Source organism: Colletotrichum lupini, chromosome 2 (assembly GCF_023278565.1).
Source record: "Colletotrichum lupini chromosome 2, complete sequence".
In the NCBI taxonomy this organism is placed as follows: Eukaryota; Fungi; Ascomycota; class Sordariomycetes; order Glomerellales; family Glomerellaceae; genus Colletotrichum; species Colletotrichum lupini.
Window position 1 is genome coordinate 2,989,490 of NC_064675.1, and position 26,083 is coordinate 3,015,572.

The 26,083-nt window shown below is 53.5% G+C and overlaps 6 protein-coding genes across 6 annotated transcripts; 4 read left to right on the top strand and 2 right to left on the bottom strand.

Moving 5' to 3' along the window:
- Positions 1 to 618: 618 nt before the first annotated feature.
- Positions 619 to 12,979, top strand: CLUP02_03182 (phosphatidylinositol 3; the record flags this gene model as incomplete). The annotated part of the gene is made up of 8 exons (XM_049282207.1): positions 619 to 1,811; positions 1,867 to 2,204; positions 2,366 to 6,722; positions 6,906 to 9,353; positions 10,099 to 10,205; positions 10,280 to 10,902; positions 11,050 to 12,869; positions 12,922 to 12,979. The coding sequence occupies 8 exons, from the start codon at positions 619 to 621 to the stop codon at positions 12,977 to 12,979; spliced, it is 10,944 nt and encodes a 3,647-aa protein (XP_049139350.1).
- A 566-nt stretch (positions 12,980 to 13,545) lies between these two features.
- Positions 13,546 to 14,529, top strand: CLUP02_03183 (ribosomal protein L10; the record flags this gene model as incomplete). Its single annotated transcript, XM_049282208.1, has 3 exons — positions 13,546 to 13,736; positions 13,882 to 14,364; positions 14,451 to 14,529. The coding sequence occupies 3 exons, from the start codon at positions 13,546 to 13,548 to the stop codon at positions 14,527 to 14,529; spliced, it is 753 nt and encodes a 250-aa protein (XP_049139351.1).
- Positions 14,530 to 14,859: 330 nt separating this feature from the next.
- On the bottom strand, positions 14,860 to 17,352 carry CLUP02_03184 (U1 small nuclear ribonucleoprotein; the record flags this gene model as incomplete). The annotated part of the gene is made up of 7 exons (XM_049282209.1): positions 14,860 to 14,998; positions 15,155 to 15,248; positions 15,314 to 15,673; positions 15,774 to 16,514; positions 16,614 to 16,851; positions 16,906 to 17,033; positions 17,091 to 17,352. 7 exons carry the CDS (start codon positions 17,350 to 17,352, stop codon positions 14,860 to 14,862), a joined length of 1,962 nt encoding a protein of 653 aa, XP_049139352.1.
- Positions 17,353 to 17,520: 168 nt separating this feature from the next.
- CLUP02_03185 (uncharacterized protein) lies at positions 17,521 to 18,270 on the top strand (the record flags this gene model as incomplete). Its single annotated transcript, XM_049282210.1, has 3 exons — positions 17,521 to 17,778; positions 17,833 to 17,915; positions 17,973 to 18,270. 3 exons carry the CDS (start codon positions 17,521 to 17,523, stop codon positions 18,268 to 18,270), a joined length of 639 nt encoding a protein of 212 aa, XP_049139353.1.
- A 344-nt stretch (positions 18,271 to 18,614) lies between these two features.
- CLUP02_03186 (triosephosphate isomerase) lies at positions 18,615 to 19,587 on the bottom strand (the record flags this gene model as incomplete). The annotated part of the gene is made up of 4 exons (XM_049282211.1): positions 18,615 to 18,643; positions 18,696 to 19,301; positions 19,360 to 19,430; positions 19,550 to 19,587. 4 exons carry the CDS (start codon positions 19,585 to 19,587, stop codon positions 18,615 to 18,617), a joined length of 744 nt encoding a protein of 247 aa, XP_049139354.1.
- A 4,919-nt stretch (positions 19,588 to 24,506) lies between these two features.
- On the top strand, positions 24,507 to 26,082 carry CLUP02_03187 (uncharacterized protein; the record flags this gene model as incomplete). The annotated part of the gene is made up of 2 exons (XM_049282212.1): positions 24,507 to 25,000; positions 25,050 to 26,082. 2 exons carry the CDS (start codon positions 24,507 to 24,509, stop codon positions 26,080 to 26,082), a joined length of 1,527 nt encoding a protein of 508 aa, XP_049139355.1.
- Between the last annotated feature and the right edge of the window lies 1 nt (position 26,083).

A 26,083-nucleotide genomic window follows, 5' to 3' on the forward strand; every position in this document is an offset into this window, starting at 1 on the left:
CCTCGCGCTCTACCCTCGTTTAATCGTGTGTCCGAGTCTATCAACTCTGTTTACATTCGTTTGGGAATAGTTGTTCACTGACGAGGCCATAGGACGATGGCATATAACAACAATGGCGCCTCCAAAGATCAAGACGGGGGACGTCACTGTTAATGATGCGCTGGGTTAGTAACACTGCTGCCATGCAATTTCACAACTGACAGCGCAGCAGATTTAATCGAGGGGGGCAACCTCAGAGAGCGTTCTTCTGGTTTGGATGGTGAGTCTCTCCTTGATGACAACAGTGGACTGCTCAGGACCAGAGATGTTGAACATATGGCAGACCTGATTTATCTTCTGGACAAAAAGGGCAAATCGGCCAGTTTGTAAGGAATTCCCCCTATCACTGATCCATTCTTGGCCTTGGTTGACGAATGTTGTAGATCCACCCTTCGCGACAAGCACTACCATCGCATACTTGAGATCCTCTTCAAATGTGCCATCAGTGAGAAGAAGACCTATACCGGGGGCAAGCGGACGACGGCTGCAGGAGCGGGAGGTAGATTGGGCAAATGCGCCGAGGCCCTTCGGCTTGCTGTTGGCCACGGAGCTTCTGCCAGCAAGCTCAAGAGAAAGACGATGCTTGCTCTCATCGACCACGTCACCCAGGCTCTACCCTGCCCACCTGGATCCGGGGACGGACCGTACGTGGAGCCACTGTTGAAAGACTATGTCAAATCCATCCTCGCCCTGCTCTCCCATCAGGCGAATGTCGAGCAGCTTGCTCCACTGGATGCGGCCGGATGGAAGAACTGTGTCGACTTCTGCGTCGATGCCGTGCGGGTATATCTCGATCATGCTGACAGAGACTCCGGCTCACGGGGATCTCCAGCACCGGGCACGGCATCTTTGGGCTTCTCTACTGGAAGAAGCACCAATGCTAGCCAGAGGATGCCGGGTCAAATCCATCGCGGTACCGTACAGGACCTCATTCATTGCATCCACCTCCTCGTCCGCCCGCCAAATGCGCCGCTTCACGAAAGATCTATTGATCTATCCGAGACGATCATCCAGGTACTACAGCTACGCCACCTTGGGTTGAGCCAAGTGATTCAGCTGAGCTTTGCTTCAATCAACAAAGTCTTTGTCGAGATTCAAGCAAACGACATCTCTCGGGCTGCCAGCTTGGCCAGAGACCTTGTGCCACTGATAAGTCATTGGTGGCAGGCGCGAACAGCATCTCAAGACGGGATGCTCAATTCGATCCGGGACGAGATGCTGAAAACCATGTTGATCATCCACCTCCATCTTGAGCGTCTTGTATGCCTCGAGGGTGACGATACAGCCCGCAAAGAAATAATAGGACTCGCCGATTCCCTATGGCTGGAATACTCGCGGCGAACCAAACATTCCCAGCTTCAACTCGATGATCTCACATTCGCCCCCCAGAGGTTGCCCGAGGACTATTTCACACTAGAGGTCTTCGGCCTTCGTATACACAACCGGGAGGGAGAGCGAGGATGGGCTTTGTGTCAGAACCTCGCCATCTTGGAGCGAATCATTTGGAAGAGCCGCAACAAGGATATATCACAGTCGTCAGAGGAGCAACCGCGAAAAAAGCGCAAGACTCACGCTGCAGCGACGCGTTTGCAGGAAAAACTGCAGTCACCCAACTCGGCAGCACGGATACTCGCCTTGCAGCTCGTGCCTTTCCTTCTTCAATTAAACACTTTCTCTGTGGCTGAAGTGTCGGATCTTGTTATTGATCTCGCCGGCCTTGCTGGCGATAAGGACTCCACGGTAGTATCTTGGGCTATGCTCGCTTGCTCCAGGTAAGGCGCCTCTAAATTGTGTACAACTAAGATCGCTAAAGCTAAGGACGCAAAGCTCCGCAATATCACAGGTCAAGTCGGCCGATAATTCAGACTCATGGAGACAGCTATGGCAAGTAGCTGCTCGAGCAGTCGGTCTTCCTAGTACCAGTCGTGCCGCCAGCGTACTCTTGCACACTGTCCTTGAAAGAAACCTTGTACTTTACCACGATGTTTCCGATGGCATCAACAGCATTGTCACGACTGCCGACGCCAACGGCCCAGCCCTCTTGGTGGACTCTTCCATTACCCTCATGTTTCATTTACGGTCCCTCAGAAACGTCAAGCTACCCAACGCAAGCCAGTCAACAAATCATCACGTTATTCGATGGATATTCCAGAGATGGAATCCAGGTACGTCGTTCTACAAGCTGGAGCTATTCACCAATCTAACCTTTCTCAAGCCGACTGGAGCTATGCTCGCGACTGCTCTATCCACGCTCCGATTAATGAACTTGCCAACCTGATCCGGGCTTGCTGTGGCGCACGAGTTTTGACACCGACACCTTTGACAGTGACCGGAGGGTCCATTTGCGAGGTGTGGAAGGCACAATACCACACAGCAGTCCTAACACGATACCTCCTGCTGCTGGACGCGCCACCAGCATCGAAGCCACGCACCCTCCTGAGCTGTCGTTCGAACACTTCCGAATCAGTCCAGGCCAACGATGCCTCTTTTCATGCCGCAAAGAGACTAGTATTGGAGCTCCTGTTCCCAAAGGTCGAGGAGTTGCAGGACCTCTGTGACTCGTGGGCGAGAAAGGGGTCAGAGGGAGGCGCTCCCATGTCTTCAGACCGACTTTACAGTCTCTTCTCTGCAAATATCATAGGCATCCTCCTTGCCAGCCAGCTTGTCGACTTGAACTCGGGTCAGTCACGAGACATCGAAAGTCTCCTGGCCAAGCTTTCCGAGGCCAGCATAAGTGCTGCTTCGAACTCGAGTGACAACACAAGTTTCGAGCTTCTGTTGAGAACAATACGACCGGTGCTTCCGTCACTTAACACAACGGGCATCAACAGCCTCGAAGAACATGCTCCACTGTTGAGGCTGATCTTGACACTGACAGCAACCGTGGAAGAGAGATCCTTGCGGCAATCCTCGGGACAGGACCAAGATCTTATGGATGTGGACGATGATTTCGACTCACAGGAGAGCAGAGTCAGCGTTACGCTATCCGAAGTCCCCCGCTCGAACATCTCATTGAGCCTGGATGGAGAAGCATTCATACATGAAACTATACAACGTCTATACCATTTTGCATCGATGCATAAAGACAACGGGAAGGTGTTCATGGAACAGCTTCTGTCGCTCCCTGACAAGGAGTTCATGTTGTGTAGCACTTTCACCTCAGAGCTCTTCGAGTCTGACTTGCCGATCAGTGAAGAAGATGCGATCGGTGTCGTTGAAAGAACAGGCGACATCATGGGTGGGCCCGAATACTCCTGTTGCGAAGTAGCTCACTCGACCAGCTTAAGGATTCTGCAAAGCCTCATGCCGGTCTATAAGGACGACCAACAGCCCGTGGCCAAGATGTTCGGCGACTTGTACCATCACTTTGTCAGCAAATATTTGCCCAATAACCTCCTTTCCCCACTGTCGCAGATGTCTCTCTCGAGCTTGCTGCTTGCGCTTTTGAGGACCAACCCACAGTATGGGAGCAATCTTGGCCTAGACTCTTGTCGAACGACTTTACTGTCAATCATGCAAAGCGGCACGCTGCCCGTCAAGTTCTTCATCGGGTCCGCTTTGCCGGACGTATTCAGCTCCTACGTACTTAAGATGCATGACGATATCTTTCTTGACGTTCTGAACAGTCTTCCTACCAACTCCCAAGACCTCGAAGGCATCGCGTTCCGCCTCTTTGTGCTGTCTCAGCTCGCATGCCGCTGGCCAACCCTGCTCAGGAGATGCACGTATCACATCTTCGAGACGCCGGGGAATATCATGCAGTCCAGTCAGTATGCCAAACGGTGCCTGGAAACGGTTTCGCAAGCCCTTTGTCTATCCTCTTCTCAAGAGTTATTCAGAATATTTAGCCCCCAGCTGCTATACACATGGCTTGCGCCCCCCGCAAACGACGAAAACGGCCCAGCCATCAACAAAATCGAGGACATACCATATGAGATTTTTGGCTTTCCGACTCTTAATGGCCTTCTACAGGAAGCGCAGACCGAGACGACAGCGTTGCAGATAATGCGCCATCGCTACGAAGACGTCGAGTCTCTTTCCAAGCGCCTGGGTATCTCCCTAGTCGACATGGTGACGCAAGGATTCACAAAGATCATGGCATACGCTATCGCACATGAGCTCAGCACGCCTATTTCTAAAGGCGAAAAAGTCGAAACCGGCGAGACGTGGGCTCGGACGCTTTTGGGTAACGAACCATTCCTCGATCAAATTTATTTGAACTTTGCCGACATTGTTGCCTTGTTGCTGGATCTTTTCGACCAAGAAGACCCCATCGAGAAGCATCTCTCTAGAGACAAGAGCTTTGAATACGCCTGTGAGGCACTGGACGAGATGAAGCAGTTATCTCAGTCGACAACCGCCCTACCGCCTAATCAACAACCCATGTTCAGGGCCAAATACCTCACCAGAGAGCTGTTCCATGTGTGTCGCCTCACGGAGTACGAGCTACAAGAGCTCTGGACACCGGCTTTGGTTGTCTCGGTCGCCCGGAGAATTTTCAATACTGTCCACCCTGCCTTGGGCTCGTTTCACGCCTGCTCCGTGCTGCGCAAGGTCAGAGTTTTGATTTCTCTTGCCAGCCCTGTCGCGTTGGAAGCTTATCCTCTGGAAATGCTACTTTCGTCCGTCCGGCCGTTCATTGTGGACTCGGAATGTGCCGACGATGCACTTGGTGTGAGTCGGTATCTCATCACGAAAGGGGCTTACCATCTCGAGCAAACCCCATCCTTTCTCGCTGGTTACGCCTTGTCTACTCTAGCATCTCTCAGAGTTTTCCTCGAGTCCAGTCAGTCAAGTACAACCCAAGAAAGTCAATTCAAGGCGACCATGAGCAAAGCCCAGACTTTCCACTCATGGTTCAGTTCCTATCTCACTGGCTACGACTCGAATAACTTTGGCGATGAGCAGCAACGGGAGGCATTCCGACTGATTACCCAGTCTGCATCCAAAATTCGATCTTCAGGAAACGCCGAGAAGGGCACGCACGAGAGCACTCTGCTGATGGAGATTCTCAGGGATGGCGAACGCGAGTCGAAGCTTCTGAACGAGGCAGCTCGTAATCTAGCACTCGGTTTATTGTGTGGAGATTTCGCTGTGCCCACCACAGGTCGTCAAGATGTAATTTCCGACGATGAGGAGGCCCTACGGCACACCGGACTTGTGTGGAAGAGCTGCAATGCGTTAGCTCTCAGTGACGAGTATCTCGCCTGGGCAGGCCGCGTTATGGGCAGGTCTTTCGCCGCTTCGGGAGAAATTCAAGCTGAACTTCTGGAAGAGTCCGAGCTATCACAGTACAGCAGGATTGCACCAGGAGCTAATGACTCCGAGAAGGGACTGCTGAGTCTACTGCAACAACTTACACAGAGCAAAGAATCTGCCATCGGAGGCTTGGCCGAATCGGCTTTGAGGGCAGTCGTGTCAGAAGCAGCAGCGCAGGAGGACGGTGCGTTAGTCTCTGCCGCCCAGCAGATCTTGACAGAATCCTTGTGCTTGGCCTCCGCTTGGGCTCAATATCGCACGCCTCCTTCCGACTTTGTCCTGTCCCCGATTGTTCCTGATTCGCAGGTCTTCTTCCGGGATCACGTGGAGAGTTCTGATTGGGTTCAGCAGCTCGCTGTTTACCTTGCGCAGTCGGTTTCCGAGTACATTGTCCTAAGCGCGCTGGTGCCAATTCTCAAGAACGTCAAAGGTTTTGCCCAAGATGCATTTCCATTCATCGTCCACCTGGCCTTATACAGTCAACTGGATAAGCAACCCCACATCAAGCGCAACTTGTCGGAAGCCGCCAAAGAGTGGCTCAAGATCGAGGATGATGCTGCGCGGACGAACCAGAAGCAGCTGATCAACACAATACTATACCTCAGAACACAGTCCATTCCTCAGGAGACATCCATCGCGGACCGGGCATTGTGGCTCGATGTCGACTTCGCTGCCGCTGCCGCTGCCGCCTCTCGTTGCGGTATGTATAAGACCGCCTTGCTGTTCACGGAGGTTGCCGCCTCTCAGACAGTTCGCTCGTCTAGGCGATCATCTGCGATCCGTGAGGACGATTCTACTGAAGTCCTTCTTTCGATTTTTGAGAACATTGACGATCCTGATGCGTACTATGGCCTCCCACAGTCCGCCGATTTCTCAAGTTTCCTGGCTCGATTGGACTACGAGAAGGACGGCTCCAAGAACTTGGTCTTCCGAGGAGCCCAGTACGACAAACACATTCGGACAAGGAACCCCGCATCACAGGTGGATAGCCAGTGTCTTGTCAGAGCTCTCGGTACTTTGGGTCTGGTGGGTCTCTCTCATTCCTTGTTACAGACGCAACAGAGCCACGACGGAGATGAAGCATCCTTGGAGGACACTTTCCAGACAGCACGCCGACTGGAGCTATGGAATCTCCCTGTCCCATCAACCGCCGACAATTGTGCCGTAACCATTTACAAGGCATATCAGAATGTCCAACAAGCCACTGACACGCTTTCTGTGCGCAATGCCATCTATGCCGGCTTCAGCCAGACCATGCGCAGTCTTGTCAATCGTGGCCTGAATGCAGCCAGCCTTCGCAAGCATCTCGGCGCTCTCGCAGTTTTGACAGAGCTTGATGATATTGCCAACGTGGCTGACTTTTCTGAGCTGGAGGGCATGCTTGGCAAGTTCGAACGACATGGCCAGTGGATGAGGCACGGAAGGTATGTGAAACCTTGGGTCCCCCCCTGTTTTTCTTCATCCTGCTACATTGCCTTTATCATTGCCTTTATCATTGTCTTTATCATTGCCTTTACCATTCCACTTTCTGCTCGGGTGTCCGATCCCCCGCTGCCGCTACTCATTGAATATCTCTGCGCGAATACGATCAAACTGACAAACCATAGGTACGAAGATGTCAGCCACCTACTTTCTTGTAGAGGGACATCATTGAGCTTGATCAGACAGAAGCCCAAGCTTCGCGCCCAGGCCTTGTCAACAGTCGAGGCCAGACAAATCGAGATCCGGTCCATGCTGATGTCCTCGGGGATATATCGCTTCCATCAAGCAACGCAAGAGTGTGTGAATCTCTCCACGTTACTTGTCGGCTTGATCGGTACATGCGACGAGCTCGGCGTTAAGGTGGATGCCGCCATCAAGATTGAGACAGCCAACTCAATGTGGGACTATGGGGAAATGATCCCTTCCATTCGCATGTTACAAAGTATCGATAGCGACTCGTCCCTCAAGAAGCAGACAATTCCAGTGAGCCGCTCAGATCTCCTGTCGAAAATTGGCTACCAGGTGTCGGTAGCCAAATTGGAGAACCCTCATGACATCCAGAAAAATTACCTCGAACCCGCTCTCAAAGATCTTAAAGGGAATAGCCAGGGACAGCAAGCTGGGCATGTCTACCATCAATTCGCCATGTTCTGTGACGAGCAGTTGCAAGACCAAGACAGTTTGCAGGATCTTGCCAGGCTGCAGACTTTGCGGAAGGGCAAGAGTGACGAAGTCTCTCAACTTCAGGACCTCATATCGAGCACCCGCGATCCCCATCTCAAACAAAGATACCAGGGTCACCTGAATCGCGCTCGGCTATGGCTAGGACTGGACGAGCAAAAGCTCCGTCGCATGGAGCAGACGAGAGGCGAATTTGTGCGGCTCAGCCTGGAAAACTATCTCCTTTCACTTACCGCCTCTGATGAGCATAATAATGATGCCTTACGTTTCACGGCTCTCTGGCTGGAGCGTTCCGAGGAGCCAGAGACCAATGAGGCCGTCAAGAAACACCTCGACAAGACGCCCACGAGAAAGTTTGCAACGCTGATGAATCAGTTGTCTTCTAGACTACAGGATCAACCGAGCTCGCCTTTCCAGAAGCTCCTGATTCAGCTCGTCTACAAAATTTGTCTGCAGCATCCATACCATGGGATGTACCAGATCTGGTCAGGCACAAAGGTGAAGACCCGCAAAGAGGATCAAGTGGCAGTCCTAAGACTCAAAGCCACGGAGAAGGTGGCATCGCTGCTGCAGTCTGCCAAGTCTGTCGCGGCAATATGGCAAGCGATCGATAGGACGAGCTCTTACTACCATCGCCTGGCTGTCGACCGAGATTCTAATAAGTTCAAGGCTGGACAAAAGATGGCGCTCAAGGACGTTCACTCGGCCCAATCGCTTCAAAATGCGCTGGCCAAGTACAAGATCCCGCCCCCGACCATGCAGCTCGAGGTGTCAGCGACCATGGACTACTCGAATGTCCCCATCATCTCAAAGTTAGACCCGCAGATGTCGATTGCGTCTGGAGTCAGCGCGCCAAAGATCATTACGGCAGTCGGGAGTGATGGCAAGAAATACCGACAACTTGTCAAGGGCGGCAACGACGATCTCCGTCAAGACGCCATCATGGAGCAGGTCTTTGCGGCCGTGTCGGATCTTCTTAAACTGCATCGCTCGGCACAGCAGAGAAACCTTGGGATCCGCACGTACAAGGTCCTTCCTCTGACATCGGCATCTGGGCTGATCGAGTTTGTCCCCAATACCATTCCATTGCACGATTTTCTTATGCCAGCCCACGAGAGATACTTTCCCAAGGACCTCAAAGGCTCTCAATGCAGAAAAGACATTTCTAATGCGCAAGGCAAGACTGTCGAGCATCGGATTACCGCTTATAGGAAAGTCATAGACAAGTTCCATCCCGTGATGAAATACTTCTTCATGGAGAATTTTGTCGATCCTGACGAGTGGTTTGCCAAGCGCCTCGCATACACGCGTACGACTGCAGCTATTTCAATGCTTGGCCATGTGCTCGGTCTCGGCGACAGGCACGGCCACAACATTCTGCTAGATAGCAAGACGGGTGAGGTCGTGCATATCGACCTGGGTGTCGCGTTCGAGATGGGTCGCATCCTCCCCGTGCCAGAACTCGTCCCGTTCCGACTGACACGAGACATTGTGGACGGAATGGGCATCACTGGGACTGAGGGCGTCTTCCGGCGCTGCTGCGAGTTCACACTACACGCCTTGCGTGAGGAGACCTACTCGATCATGACGATACTCGACGTCCTGCGTTACGATCCTTTGTACTCATGGTCCATTTCTCCCGTCCGCCTGGCAAAACTACAGAGAGAAGTACAAGGAGATGAATACAACAGGGACGACGACGAAGGTGATGAAGACGGTGGGAAGGGTAAAAAGGGGCAGCAGGTTAATGAGCCGTCGGAGGCTAACCGGGCTTTGGAGGTGGTACGGGGGAAGTTGTCAACGACGTTGAGCGTAACAGCAACGGTCAACGACCTGATCAACCAAGCGACCGACATAAGTAATCTTGCCGTCCTCTACTCGGGATGGGCAGCGTATGCATAGATAATCAAAGATTCATTCCGAAGATTTTGCAATGCATTCAGTGATCAGTTTTGAAGAGGCGATCACGCCTGCGCCTCTATATCTCTATGCCTGTACAAGGGCAAGAAGAGGGGTGCATAAAGACTGACACAACTAGGTATCCGAAAAGTACGCTATCGTGACGTCTACTAAATGTTGTATTGGAAAGGCGACTCCATAGTAATCTTCTTTTAATACGGTAGGTACCTTACCCAAGCAAGTGGGCGTTAAACCGATTGCCGCTCTATCGGTACCCTCCCAGGCTATTTTTCTATAATCTATGTGCCTATTATCCCTATCCCTATTCATTCTTTAAAGAGTATTCCCTAATGAATATATAGAGGATAACAACAATAGCAGAAATGGTAGAAAAAATAAAAAGAATAAGAATGTCAGGCATATTAAGCAGGTAAGTAGGCGGTACAATCTTGTTAACTAGTACAGACTTGAGTGAAGCATATTGTGGAGTGCCCGGGGACAATGGGATCGGGTGTTTACTGTGGTGGGACCGTTTGACGTGACGACGAGAAGTGAGGTGTGGTGGGGTCCATAACTTATCTAATCCCTGTCACTGACGATAAGGGGACGTGCTAAATGGATGATGCTAACGACCGTGGTGGTGGTGATTTGTTAATGGCGTCCATAGCTCCGCGTTTAACTCCGCGACAACTCTCCCGCAATCACGACTTTTGTACTCCCCAACCTCTCTGTGACAAGCTTCTCTGCAAACACCCGACAATTCACTCAAAAGAAGATTGCCTTCTACGATTTCACCCCGGCCACCCCGCCCTGCCCACACCATCCCATCTCCACGAGAGCGCATAGTACGTCTGTAACAGCTTGGACAAAAGTTGTTGCAGGGCCACACGGTCCATGCCGTCGAATTCACCCCCCGCAGTCGAGGGAGTTTTGCCATCACGGGCGACGGGAAGGACAGGCGGCGCAGCGCCGGTCAACGACAACCATAACCCTCTACGCCGAAGACCCCGCCAAGATTCCGACGTCTCGCGCTCCGGTTCCGTCGCCCCGCACCAGCAGCAATCCAACAGACCGAGCCCGAAGCGCTTCAAGTTTGGCGCTGACGACCCTTCCTCTCACAATATCATGTCTACCAAGATGAAGGGCAAGCTGCCCGAGGTCATTGACCTGACGCAATCTAACTCGTACCGGCCATATACGGGCGCGAAGAAGCTGATCATCAAGAACTTTCGACATTCGGCGACCAACGAGAAGCTGGAAAAGTACTACGAACGGACCGAGCAGGAATTGGTCGATGCTTTGCACGAGATCTTCAGCGGGCGCAAGCCAAAGCTACCGTTGGAGAGGCTATCTCGGGCCGTGGAAGATATATGCAGGCGCGGCCAAGACAGCGACTTGCAGCTGTACGAGACCTTGCGGCGAAAGTGCGAGGAGCATCTCACCCAAGATGTCCTACGGTCAATCAAGTCCCGAGCTGGCAGCACAGATGTAGCCATGCTTAAGAGCGTCCTCGAGCACTGGAGGGTGTGGAATGGTCAGATTGTGAGTCTACGAGGTGATTTCTACGCCCTGGCTTGGCATTAACGCGCGACACAGATGACGATTCGGTCCACGTTCACTTACCTTGATCGTACCTATCTCCTAAAGAATAAGAATTACCTTTCCATCAACGACTTGACCACTTCACAGTTCAGGAGGATGGCGTTCCCGGCCCGCGACGACCCAGATGGTCAGACGCCCGGTGGCAGGGCGTTACGGGGCATGTACGACCTGATCTCGTACGACCGAACAGGGGACGAGCGGTTCGAAGCGGCATTGCTCAAGGACTCGGTCATGATGCTACACGTGTTCAACATTTACACCAAATACTTCGAGCCCCGGTTCATCGAGTTATCAGAGACATTCTTTGAGGACTTCGCAGAGGAGAGGAGCGCGTCAAGCCTGAAGGAGTATATCTCGGCGTGTGAGAGGCTGCTGAAGAAGGAGGACTACCGCTGCAACGAGTACAACTTCGACTCTACAACCAAGAAGCAGCTGCTCGACGCCGCGCACGGTATCCTTGTGAACAAGTATTCCGACAAGCTTCTCAACAGTGAGAGTCTTTCCAAGCTCCTTTCCGACCATGAGGTAGACTCCATGAAGGCCCTGTACGATTTGTTGCGACTGTCCGATATACAGAAGAAGCTCAAGCAGCCCTGGAGCACATATATCAAGAAGACGGGTGCTGCCATTGTTGCTGACAAGGAGCGCGGCGACGACATGGTCCAGAGGCTTCTTGAACTTAAGAGGTCACTAAGCCTCATTGTGCGCGACGCCTATGGCGGCGACCAAGACTTTGTCAACGAGCTCAGGAACGCTTTTGGAGACTTTATGAACGATCGCAGCATTGCAACGACGTGGAGCTCCGGAACATCCAAGGTTGGCGAGATGATCGCAAAGTATGTCGACATGCTGCTTCGCGGTGGAATCAAGGCTTTGCCGAAAACACTTCTGTCAGATAACATCGACCGAGCTGCGGCAGAGCAGAGCGGTATAGCCAGCGCCGGCGACGAAGACGCTGAGCTCGACCGGCAATTGGACCAGGCCCTGGAGCTCTTCCGTTTCATTGAAGGCAAGGACGCGTTCGAAGCGTTCTACAAGAAAGACTTGGCTCGCCGTCTGCTCATGGGTAGAAGCGCTAGTCAGGATGCCGAGCGTAACATGCTGCGGAAGCTCCGCGAGGAGTGTGGTATGAACTTTACTCACAACCTGGAGCAGATGTTCAAGGACGTCGAGGTGGCCAAGGAGGAAATGGAAGCCTACAAGCAGTGGTCGGAAGGCACCGGCGTGGATAGAGCCCCTGTCGATCTGTCGGTAATGATCCTGTCACAGGCGGCCTGGCCAACATATCCCGACGTCAAGGTGCACTTGCCAGACGATGTTGCCAAGCAGATTGAGCGATTCGACCAGTACTACAAGAACAAGCACACGGGCCGGCTGCTCAACTGGAAGCACGCACTAGCACACTGCACGGTCAAGGCAAAATTCCCCAAGGGTACAAAGGAGCTTCTCGTCAGCGCGTACCAAGCCATCATCCTCGTTCTCTTCAATGAGGTCGGCATCGAGGGCTTCCTCGGCTACGAACAGATTGCTCGCTCGACAAACCTGCAAGGAGAAGAACTGAACCGAACATTGCAATCTCTCGCCTGCGGCCAGGTTCGCGTGCTTACAAAGAGTCCCAAGGGGAGGGACGTCAACCCGACGGACACGTTCACGATTAACAAGGCATTCATACACCCAAAGATCCGAGTTAAGATCAACCAGATTCAGCTCAAGGAGACCAAGGAAGAGAACAAGGCGACACACGAGCGTATCGCCCAGGACAGACGGTTCGAAACACAGGCAGCCATTGTGCGCATCATGAAGAGTCGCAAGGAGATGAGCCACGGCGAGCTGGTTGCGGAGGTGATCAACTTGACCAAGAACCGAGGTGCAGTTGATGCGGCGCAAATCAAGAAGGAAATAGAAAAGTAAGTGACTTCCGTGTCGTTGGCGGAACGAAGCGTTGCTAACACCTCATAGCCTGATTGACAAGGATTACTTGGAACGCGAGGGCAACACTTACACGTACCTGGCGTAGAGAGGTAGTTGGCATTGCGGGACTCGTTCGTACCCAGGGCGTAAGATCACCCTGGTGAGTCAAGTAGATGGCATGGTTGATCTGTCCATATACATAAATGAACTGAATGAAAGAGACGCTGGATGGTTAGGAAACCGGCGTTTTCATGGAACAATGCAATTTGAGTTGGCTCTAATACACTGCCTTCACCGGTGCACTGACCACTCCATCTACACTCGGTGAGCTCGGTGACTGATGGTGACCCCTGTTGGGACCCTGCGGATAATCGTTCCACCTAGCGCATTGCGGGGTTCAAGAAAAAAGTTGCGGCGGCGGTGGTCCCTCCTGCACCTGGGCGCCAAAATTTTGGGAAATTTTGTGCCAAAGGCGGTCGGCCAGAAATATTTCCCATTGTACGGTGCACCGCGAAACCTCGACGACTTGACTTGCGCCGATTCCCACCAACCACCCTCCCGGATTCGACGAAGTACCTCGCCGCGCCGTCCTGCAACTATCAAGGAAAGCCGAATAAGGGGATATTTGCCAATTGTTTAATTTAAGTCGACAACCCAGCACAATCCGCCAAGATGCCCAAGTCAAAGCGCAACAGAGTGGTCAACCTGACCCAGGTGAACAAGAAGACGCGCGAGCAAAAGGACAAGCTCTTTTCCAACATTCGCGAGTCGGTGCCGCAGTACCAGCACTGCTTCGTCTTTGGCGTCAACAACATGCGCAACAACTACCTCAAGGAGGTCCGCCACGAGCTCAACGACTGCAGGTCCGTTCTTTTTACAGCTTCTCTCCAAGTCTACTCAACCCGTGATACCACACCTATGGTGGTGCACCATGGCAGAATACACTGGCTCATACATGAGCCGCCCCTATCTAAAACCACCAAACTAACCTGCCCTGCCACCTAACAGACTCTTCTTCGGCAAGACAAAACTCATGGCCAAGGCCCTAGGCCAAGACCCCTCCTCCGCCGTCGCAGACGGCATCGAGCGCCTCACCCCCTTCCTCGCCGGCACCGTCGGCCTCATCTTCACCAACCGCGACCCGGCCTCCATCCTCGAGTACTTTGACGGCGTCTCCCCCGTCGACTTCGCGCGCGCGGGAACCGTCGCCACCCGCGACTTCGTCATCCCCGCCGGGGTCGTCTACGCCACGGGCGGTGAGGTGCCCGCCGAGCACGACGTGCCCATGGAGCACAGCATCGAGCCCGAGCTGCGACGCCTGGGTATGCCCACGCGCATGGTCAAGGGCCGCGTCTGCCTCGGCGGCGACGACTCTGGCGAGGGCGAGGGATACACCGTCTGCAAGGAGGGCGATGTGCTCGACAGTCGGCAGACGAGGCTGTTGAAGCTGTTTGGGATCTGCTTGAGCGAGTTCAAGGTCAAGGTTCTTGCGTAAGTTTCTTGTTCCCTTTTTGTTCCCCCGCCTTCCTTTCGAGGCCGGCTCCCCGAGAATTGCGAGTACTGACATGTGTACGTAGATACTGGAGCTCTGCTTCAGGCGAGGTAACCGAAGTGAACCCCAACGCCATGGACGGCGTCGAGGTCGAGAGCGACTAAGAGCCAAATGTTATGAACAAACGTAAAAAAGATGAAAAAAGCTTTTAGACTTTGATGATTGCTTTCCTCATGTAGGCTTGATACCATCATGGATTGCGAAAGGGTGGGACCAACAAAAACAATTTTCACGGCGTTTTACGGAAGGGGGTTTCTACTAGATTATTATTCCTTGAAAACAATTCATGCGTCAAAGCATCAATCTCTTCCACTAAAAATAGGCTTTTCCTTCTGTCATCCTTGACGGAGGTGAAATGACATGGAAGCAAAAAAGTTGTGGATGGACGTCGAACCTTGTTAGGGAGCAAAAGTGCAGAGCTTCCCCAACGAGCATCATCCGTTGTAGTCGATAGCCGAAAGGTTTGACTGTTCCTTTCCATTCAGATTGGCTAGGAGCAGGCCGGGCTGGCTCTGAAAAATGCCGTGGGTAGTTCGTTTTTTTGGGCATCTTTCATCAGATAAAGTTTGGTGCCTGCCAAATTGCCATGACACGCTCGCGCGCAGAGGTACCTATATAACGGATGGAATACTCTCAGAATTCGAGAGGTCCCCAGTTCGAGACAACCTTTCGTTAGGCCGGCCCTTTTTTCCTTTCCCATCTATTGAGGAAGCAGCCTCTTTAAAACACATAGGAATTATGGGACGGTGATATGCACTCTCGGCAACGACTGGATACAACTCGAGCAGCCGGATGATAGGAAGCTGAAGTACGGATACGACGTCTGATCTGTCTGCGTAAGAAACTAAAAGTCCTCACCTATTGGTACAAGTAATTATAACGTGGTACATGTGGATTTGCCCCATCCTTTTTGATTGTTTCCCGGTACGAATCCTCCTTCACTAAGCTCCAGGTCAGTAGGCACAGAGTCCCTTACCTCTGACCTTACCTGCAGCATCGAGCCGTTGTCGGAGTTCCTTGTTACGGCAGTCGTAGCCTGGGCAGGTTGTGTATGCACGTGGCGAGGTTTACCTTCAACAAGATGCTGAATCAGTTCTTTGGAAGTTGGTGGTTCGTGTGATGATTTGTTGTGAACACTGCTGGCCTGCCTGGTAATTGCGTATACTTGCCCCAAGCTTGCATCCGAGCTTTGTCCGAGTTCTCTTTGGTCCGAATATGGAGGTACTCGAAATTCGCGCTTGAAACCTTCTGCTTACCCTCGAGAGAGAAGGGGAAGAAGAAAAGAGACGGAAAGAAGAGACGAGCTAGTCGTCACCCACCGCAAGACACTACGTGTCTCGTCAGTAACGACGCAACTTGCGAGGATCCTCGTAGCCACCGCCCTCGTAGCCGCGTTTTCTACTGTCGTCTTCACGAGGTCGGTCGTAATCTCTGTCTCTGTCTCGGCCGCGGTCCCGGTCCTCTCTGTCGCCTCGGTCTCCGCGGTCACCACGGTCGCGATACCCACCTTCCCCTCTAGGCCTGATGGGTTCCATGTTGCTTCCAGTCCGTCGGCCACCGTCACGGTCCCGATCGCCAAAGCGGCCTCCATCGCGGTAGCCGCCGCCGCCGCCAACGCCACCGGATCTGTCGTCATATGAGCGGCCACCACCACGGTCATACCCACCACCGGAGAAGCTGCGGTCGCCTCGGTCACCACGATCGCCTCCGAAGCCGCGACCAGGTCCTGAAGGGGCGTCTCTGGGTGCGCCGTATCCGTTCGGTCCGCGGTCACCACCCCTGGAGCCGAAATCGCCGCCGCCGCGGAAGCCACCACGACCACCGAAACCTCCACCGCCTCCCCTGAAGCCTCCACGTCCGCGACCTCCCTCGAAGCCGCCACGGAAACCGCCTCGGAAGCCACCGCCAAAGTTGCCACCAGGTCCGCCACCCATGGGACGGGCAGGAAGAGCCTTGGTGTAACCTCTGCCACCGAGGCCACCGCCAAATCGGCGGGGCACCCAGCCCTTGACGGTGCGGCCCCGCTCGACGTCTACCTTGATACGTCGGTCTTTGATTCGAATACCATCGCAGGCATCTAGAGCAGCTACTCACCAGTGCGCCAAGGCGCGTGTGTCAGTAAAACCTTGACGATATCATACCTTTGCATCGTGACTGGGTAAAAAGAAGGAAAAACAAGATTTGAGACGGGCAAGCTTGAGGGCCACAGATCTCGGTGTGAAGTGCAGAACGTGGGCAAGCTTGAGGGCCGCACGTCTGAAGGGGAACGACTGGCAGACAAGCCGAGTCTTGTCGGAGGGGGTGGGTTCGGCGGTATTACCTCTCATGTCTTTCTCTCGTTCAAATACTACAAAAGCGTATCCTCGGTGGGGCTTCTTCTTCTTCTTGGGTCTCTCATGGGCATGCGTGTCAGTGATGATGCGAATCTGTACAAATATTAGCTCGATTCAAAGTGTGGAAAGGTATGCGGGAGTACGTACGCGCTCAATGGGGCCGAATCGACCAAACTCTCTCTCGAGGTCTTGCTCATTTGCCTCGTACGAGAGTCGCGCAACAATGAGCGTCTTGAAAGCGTCGCCACGAATGTTGGGATCCTCATGCGGCTTGACTAGATTACGAAAACATCAGCATAGACTCTCGGCGGATAAATACTGGCAGAACTAACAGTCCTTCGGCCCCTCGGTTTTGAGCTTCTCAACAGCTGCCTGCTTCTCAAGCTTCTTGCGGTCGCGCATCTGAAGCCAACTTTCCGTCGGCTTGTAGTCGTCCTCCTCCTTGTATTGTTGGAGCGCGGGAAGGAATTCGGCGAGTCCAGAGACGGGGAGGGTTCGTCGGGCCTCGGGCGCATGGTCGGGCGGCGCAACCCATCGCAGAGGAGGGCGCGGCGCGAAGAGCGCCAACAGGTTAGGAGGGAGCTTATCCGTCATCGCTGTAGTTGCTCTTCGTCAAATTCCCGATTCAAGAAATGTTTGTCGACTCGGATAGGATGCGTCACGCCGTAGCTAATGATGCATCGACGGAGCTTGGTGGGATGTCGGGATTTGGAAAGGGAGCAGGCGCGTCGTCAGAGTAAAGGGAATGAAATTGACACGAGCATGGGAAAGTTTGTAGCGCAGCCTGCCTTTGGCCAATCGCCGCGGTTCAGCCGAGCCATCCTGGTCACAGACGGGAGCTTCGAGGCAGGTACGTACCTCCGGAGGCTGTCACCTCAGGCTGCATCCTACGTTTTCGCGCTAAGAAATTTCCCCGTCCCTGGAAAGGAGCCTCTCGTGATCCAGACTGCGAACCAGATTCTGTGCGCCAAGCAGGATACCATGACGATCAGAGCATTGAAGACGGTGTCTACCGGCCGTGTAAGTTCCTCGGGAGACGAACATACTGTAAACCCATTGCTGACGTCCTTACAGAATGGCCTGGGCTCTTTCATCCTCCAGTGCAAGAAGCTGGACTTTCACTACTGCGACTGGGCCGGCAGCTCCAAGGGAATGAAGTACGCCAATCCGCCCTCAGAAGGAGACTATCGAGAACACTGCTAACGGTCACCCAGCGGCTTCATCAAGTCTCAGCTTCCCAAGTTCGCCGCCGCAAACCCCCAAGTCGAGTTCACCGTATCGCCCCGTCCGTCGAAACACCCCATCATTGTCGGCCACTACATCAACGGCCGCGAGAAGGCCATTTGCGTTCGGAATATGGAGCCAATCGAGATCTTGAAGAAGGCTGAGCTTCTGCGCGACGCCAACGGAGAGAAATTGAAGAGGGTCAACAAGCCGGTCAACAGTATCAACCCCAGTGTCAGAGGTGTCTGGAGTCCTTACCACGGAAATGGCATGGCTGTAAAAATATGAGAGGCACGAGCGTATCGATTTGGAAAAACGTGTAAAATTACGAAAGGAACTAGGCGTGTAAAGGACGAAAGCGGGAGCTTCTTTGCCGCGTGTACCATACATTGACCCGTCAGGGAGGGCAAAGAGTACCCCTTTAAGAACTCGAAATTCAAGAATCACAAACATTTCACCAGGTCTAACCACCTTCAGAAGATTGGGGGGGGGGGTGTATAATTCTTTTATTCAAGTCTACGGCCCTAGGAGTTGGCGACTACGAATGGTCACTTGGGGGTCATCCTAGGTCTATCCCGGCCCATCACGGCCTGATTTTAGGTCATCATCATCAAGTTTGTAATCTGGCTTGTTTACTGCTTGGCGTTGACAATGTCGACGACTGTGCCATGTTAGCTGTCCGTCCATGATGATGGTGCACCGAAAATACTCACAGCCAGGCTTCAGGGAGGCACCGCCGACCAAGAAACCGTCAATATCCTTCTCCTTGGCGAGGTCCTTGCAGTTCTTCTCGTTGACACTGCCGCCGTAGAGGATGCGGGTCTCGTCGGCAACCTTGTCGCTGACCTCCTTCTTGAGCCAGGCGCGGATGGCGGCGTGAACCTCCTGGGCCTGGTCGTTGGTGGCGACCTTGCCAGTGCCGATGGCCCAGATGGGCTCGTAGGCAATGACGACCTTGGACCAGTCGGAGATGGCGGCCTTGAGGGCAGCAAGCTGCTTGCTGACGACCTCGACGGTGGTGCCGGCCTCGCGCTCCTCGAGGCTCTCACCGCAGCACCAGATGGCGCCGACGCCGTTCTCAGTGGCGTACTTGGTCTTGGAGGCAACGACCTCGTCGGACTCGCGGAGGATGGTGCGGCGCTCAGAGTGGCCGAGGATGGCCCAGTTGATGTTGCTGTCCTTGAGCTGGGAGACGCTGATCTCGCCGGTGAAGGCACCGTTGGGTTTGTCGAAGACGTTCTGGGCGGCCACCTCAACGTCCTTGCGGAGCTGGTCGCGGGCGAGCTGGAGGTAGATGGCAGGAGGGGAGACGACGACCTCTGCAGACTGTCAGAGAAGCTCAACGGCGGGACAGGACTGCAAAGACATGGCACGTACCGGTGTTGGAGTCGAGGGTAGCGTTATTCAGGTTCTGGACAATCTCCTTGATGGCGGAAACAGATCCGTTCCTACAAGGTCGATGGTCATTAGTCTCACGATGTTTTGGCTGAAGCCGCAGCTTCCAGGCTGCCCCTCTCCGGTAGGGTGGTGCAGAGATCGTCGACCCCGCCAATGGGACGAAACTTACATCTTGAAGTTGCCGCCGACGAAGAACTTGCGAGCCATGTTGGGCAATTGGTGGTGATTTGGTGATACGTGGGAGGTTTGATAGGATTGGATACGTCTGCGTTTCCGTCAGGAGTGAAAGATCAGATCAAAGTCTTGGGTGTAAATGACGCAGGATAGATTCGGAGAGCTTCGTAGTCATGGAAAAGACCTCAGGGTTGGGTCACGTCAAAAGCTCCAGTGCAAGGTGGGCTGCGCTTGTCTCATGGAGGGGCAGAGGGGCTGCGCAGGAGGGGCAACTGGTACCACAGCTGCCCACCTCGAGAGTGCCGCCAGAGTGCCGCCGCTAGCAGGCCGAGCCCATGGCAGCAACAGCAGCAGGCTGACAGCACACAATCAGCAGTTCTGGTGGGGTCCCCAGCGGCCCCCGGTCTGACCCGGAGCCTGCAGCTGCCCCGCACTCAACCTCACTGCAGCATCCAAAGTTGCCCAAGTGACCTGAGCGTCCGTCTACCGTGGGCTGAGACCATCCTCCAACATCGACCGCCCCTCAACAGTTTTCATGCCCAGTCGGACCGTTCTCTTCCTTTCATCCCCAGGGTCGCCGAGTCTCTCATTTGATAAGCCAATCGGATGCCCGCTAGCTCCCAGGTGAATAGCAGCAGAGAATGACGGCTACCTTGACCGCGTAAGTCAGCAAAGATAGTGTGTAGTTTAGTATGTACAACCCGTTATTGTATAGTAAGAACCAGCCAAAGACGTTTCTTCATGAACGACTTGAGATTGACGACCCCGGACCTATCCTGCTTCGGTGAACTTGCATTGATACAGGCTGTCGATTGAGGCGTCAATGTTGCACCAAAAGAGCCAACGATGCATCCGCCATATTTCTATGAGGTAAAGACCTCGGCCAACCTGTTCACGAACCCTGTTTCTTCCGAATCGACGGCTACTTGAGCTCCGTCTCTTATTAGCCCCGGCAAAGCAAAGTGGCAGACATCTCGGTTGGACGCAATGTCGGCTCGTCAACGAAAATGATTCACAATCGCTCCGGCTCACGATATGCCCGGGCAGCAAGCTTGCTTGCTCTGTTTTGTTTGGTGAGAAACACATCGTATGGCAAGTTTAGACTGAAGTAGACTGAAGTCCGAGAATGCATGCCCTGTATAATGTCTCAATAATCATATCTCCTTGATCTCAGCACTCACCATCCCTTCGTTTAATCAAGTCTGCGATGGTTTAGCTTCTCACCAAAAAACGAATAATAATTACCAGTTCCACACGTAAGTCCTTGCTGTTAAAGCACCCCAATCTCTTCGCTGTCCCGAGGCCGCGAGTCTGGCGTCTTCGATCCGGAGCATCAAAAGCAAAGCTACGCGACGCCGTCTCAGATATTTCACAATCACGATTCAACAGGATCCAAGGCCGCTGGGCCGAGAGATGTGATAAGTCCTAGTCAGTTTCTCGTCTAATGCCAAATTCATGATCTGTACCCGCAGCCCCAGTGAAGGTCGCCAATCGACAAATCTGCAAATTTGATTGTCTTGTCCATGCAGCATCCCGTGCAGAGCACGGATCGCCTTGGTCGACTTCCCCTGACTTATGATCTTCGTTTCCGGATGGCATCCTGACATGAGAGGGGAGAAAACTTGGCAAGGGAGCATGATCCGGTCTGTGAAGTTGGCCGTGCTCAACTTCCTTGCGTCGCGCTCATTGAGAATCCCTTCATCTAGCCAGAACCACTTCAGCTCGGACCTTCCCAGATCCTGGCAACGTCGTGGTGTCTTCGCGGAGTGATGATTAATTCGTCTCTGTTGTAAGACATCGTCGCATTCGATTGCGCCGTACCAAAAAGGAACTCCATGAGAAGGAAGTCTTTCACTACTTGTTAGACCAACCTAGCCCTCTTTCACCGTCTTTTCTGACGTCTACGCAAGTAAGCGGTCAATGCTGCTAGTAATTCAGCGTTCATATTCATTGGAACAGCATCGAAGTAGGATTGACGTGGAGTTTGCAGATGGAAGAGACGATTTCCAGATCTAAAGCTGTGTAAGCCGATCACCGAGCTCCGTAATGGATTCATACGCCTCCGTATCAGGCTCTTCAGACAGGAGCCTTCTCTCTCAGCTTTCGTCTAGTGCTAGCTTCGGCATATGCCCTCGCCTCATCTATCTATTGCTATGCCGGCGCCCCTTTCGGGCTGTTCTGTGCAATCATGAGCTAAACCTCGAACTCTTCGAGTACGGTGAAACCATTTTCAACTCGAATAGATGCAGCGAGGCGCAAAAGAACCGATACCACGCGGTTGAAGAGATAGATAGCTTCTATGAATTAGACGAGTCTATACCGGACTGGTGGCCTCTGACATGGGAGACGGATGGCACTTTGGTGGCACATAGTAAGGTGCAAGAATGAGCGAGCCATATCATAGAGCACACTGTACTTGAGATGTGATGGTCTTGCCAAGAGTCATCCTCTCCAGCATGCTTCCGACGTTTCACGAACACGCGCTAGGCGGCATGAATATCGCGAGTCCCCGTCAGAAACACAATGTCTTCTCACAATCTGTCATACGAGACGCCTGGGCATTCTAGAAGTCCAGTGCCGTCTAGAACCCGTCATCTACCCGTTTTCGCGCACAATAGGTGAGCACTCCAGGCGGTATAATGAACCCATGTCAAGTGTCGTTATGATTGAGTCGGTCACGTAAGGGGCAGCCCCCGGGAGGCGCAGCTGATGGCAGGCCGGACACACGTGGGGTTGACAGCCCCGGCCTGATCTCAGGGCCCAATCGCATCTTCACCAGCCATGATCCAGACCGGGGAACTTGGCTTCACGGAGGGTTGCTCTCGACGGGCGGGAGGGAGAGAGGGCTGAAGACTTTTTTCTCCGTCGCCCGCTAATGACAGGAACACCGGGACCGAGCTGTGCGCTCGCGACATCATTCGCTGCCGACCTTCCAGGGCCCCAATCATCGTGTGCCGGTTGAAACAGCAGCGTACGAGGGGTGGTTCGGAAACGGCTCAGAAATAGCAATCTGGCCACCCAGCTATTGCGCGTGGTGGCTGCAAGAAGAAGCAATACGACATCCAGATAACAGTACTGGTTCGTTTCATTGAGTGTGGCGGGATTCACGAACCCAGAGGCAATGGATAGTAGAGCTGTTGAAATCGGCCTTGTGATATGAGTTGCTGAGTGTGACTTGAAAGGTGTCGTCTGGCTGATGACTAAGATCATTCGTGGTGTGGGGCAGCATGTCATGGCTCAAGAACCGAATGGAAGCCGCATCTTCCAACTAACACCTGCTGTCAACTCCTTGCCAGCTAACGACTTCACGTCAAAGTACGCCATCCTATTCCATCCTCTTGCATATGAAGCCGCCTCTTCGCTTGATGACATGCGTACCCTGGCATCCGCTGTTCGTTAGACAAGGTAGCATTGGGGCGCCACCAGTCATGGGAACGCCCAGATCCGATGTGATAGGGACCGGAACCTGACAGGCCAAGACTACCATATCAGAGAGCGGCCGCATCATGGGGGCCTTGCAGCATAGCCTCTGGGAACACGATGACCTGCCTCTAGCCGTATTAAGAGACCTGTCCAGGATGTCGAGGTCGAACAGGCGAGAATCGAATTGGGGCCTATGGCGTCCAACACCCTCTGACACGTACGGTTTTATCATGCCCTCGCCCGGTCGTCAATGCGCCATAACGAACCCAAAACCCGTGCGTCCTGCCAAGCTCCAAACAGTTCTCTACCACAGTAACCAAAGAGAAACGAGAAGGCGGCGCGGCTTCGAAGACAACTCGCCAATCCAGATCCTGGATGCAAACATTTCTGATCCTCATCCAGGAACACATTGTCTTCCCCACCTTCAGCTTGCTTTCCGCTACGTCCACCGGCCGCCCACCTCCACCATCATGATGATATTCAGACCAGGGCCGGTTTCTGAGTTTGAATGCTCTCACCAACAAGCACCTTACCGCTCGAATGAAGCTGCCAGCGGCCAACCCGTTCTGTCAAATAACCTGACAGCTTCCCTTGACATGTCATGCTCATGATCGCAGGCCTGGCGCATGACGCTGACGATCATGAAAGGATTCTGACACTGTTGACACCTAGAAGTGAAAGCTGTCTCGGTAGCTTCAAACTGGTTCCGCTGCGTTAGCGGCAAATGACCCCGGTCTCTGAGCCTGGGTCTGCCGCGTCAAACGGCCTAGTCTGCTGTTGAGCCTCCTTAGCCGGAGAAACGGGCTTGTCACCCCAGCTGCAAAACCAACAATAGGGCTGGGAGACGTTCTCTCCCATAACGGCTCTAGAGAAGCGATGCGACGGTGCCGCAGAAGATGACTTACGCAAAGAAGCAAGGCGCCGAAGTCTACTGCCTTCCCGGCTTATTTCACACAGACTTGCAACCGGCCAAGATGCCGTGGGATCAACGGAGTAGCATCCATCGTTCCCTTTTCAGCACCGCCCCGTGGATATCCAATGGACACTGAGAGAGACAACACGACACGACACCACCAGTTCCTCATGAGAACCCCGGTTCAAGCCGTCAGTGCGGCCTTGAGAATGTCTCGCCAACACTCACTCCTCGCACCACTCCCCCCCCCCTCCCCGCAGTGCCGTGCCAGGGATGGGATGGCCACCATCGAGACCGAAAGGATATATTGGCCGGGGCTCGCATCACCATCTTGATGTCACAAGCAGAGTTATGCTTTGCCATTGCCTTCATCCGTTGATTAGGCTCAAGCACGGTCACCACCGCTGAAAAAAACGTCTTTTTGCCCATCCATTCGATTTGCCCATCCCCCCTCGTCCAGTGTCCTCTTCGTCCCCGCGTGTACTCGGACCACCTTGGACGCCGCATAGGGAAGGAATAAGGAGGAGATACTCCCCAAACCTCTCCTACACCTCCGCTTCTTAGCAATAGTCGTGGCCAACTCCCCGTTCTCCATGATGTTCACGCCATCTACGATATGAGAATCCCGCCTGTAGAAGTCATTCTCAGTTGGCCGACCCCGAACTTCGTCAATCCAGTAACGAGAGGCCCGGCCAACGAGATCGTTGCCATCATCCTACTGGCCATCGCCACTGTCATCCTCTCCATCCGGATCTATACACGACGATGTATCACTAATGGGTTCGGCTGGGACGACATTCTCGTCGTGCTGGCCTTTATTCCAGCCACGGGCTTCGTGGTGCTTGGAGTCATAGCTACGAACAGCTATGGCTGGGGGCGGCATGTCTGGGATGTGCCTACCGAAACTATTACGGGGTCACTTCAAATCGGCCTCGCCAGCCAGATCCTGTTCGACTTGGCAACAAGCTTCACCAAGTTATCCATGTTGGCTCTGATGTACAGAATCGCGTGTGCAGCATCGAATAAGTTGAGAGTGCTCGTCGTAGCACTACAGGTGCTAATCTCCGTCAACTGCATCGTCTTTATGTTGGTAGCTATGTTGCAGTGCCGGTAAGTTCTCCGTCGATGGTGAAAGACGCGCAGTACTGACGTATCCAAGGCCTCTCAAGCTCTATTGGACTCTCTCGTTGGAGCCGCAGAACTGCATCAACGAATCCACCCATCTTCTCGTTGCCGGAACCATCAATACCGTCACGGACTTTCTGGTGGTTCTCTTACCCCTCGCCCTCGTACGTATTGTATACGCCGACAAGCTCACCTCAAGACAACTTACCATTGTCAACCTCTTATTTGGTGCCGGATTCCTCGCATGCTTTGCCGGTGTTGCTCGCACATACTTCACCTGGATCATGACTACGAAGCCCGACGCCACATGGAACGCCTGGATCAACTGGCTTGTATCTTGCCTTGAGCTATTTCTCGGCATCATTTGCACCAGTATTCCCTCTACAAAGCCATTCTTCAACAAATACCTTCCCAAGTTCCTCGGCACCAACGCACGCAAAACTCGCGCGACAACGGAGCCAGTACCTACCGACAAGGCCACCACCGGTTCGGCAAGAACCAGTCAGATGTCAAACGAGCCTACAGTGAAGGAGCTCGACGTAATTCCCTCAAAGTCCCCCGCAACCAAAAGGTTTAGTGAAGGGACGCTCAACAAGCCGTTACCGGCAGTGATGAAGAATCAATCAGTCTACACTATCAACATCCAACTGGACGAAGCCAGTCTAGGCCCCGCTGATAGGTCTCCCGACAGGAGAAGGGCTCCGAGGGGTCGAACGACGGAAAAGTCGGAAATGGCCCGGCGCCAAGCCGTCAATAATTTCAGCCGTCCAAAGATTCAACACATGAGGAGCAACTCAGAGCCCTCAAGTCAGCACCGGCCCAGCTTCAGTGCTGAAGACGGCCGGCCTGACAGCCACCTTACCAATGCGTCGGGCGAAAGCAGTCGTCATAGTCAGATCCTTTACGAAGTTGACGACGTTGTCTATCGTGAGAGCATCCGCCAGAGCATCGACGACCTGGAGGCAGGGATTCGCTATGGCACATACGACCGCAGCAGTTACACCGCCGTACCCGCGCCTCTGCGGAAACACGCGAAATCGGGATCTGTCGGTACATTCGGGGGCTAAT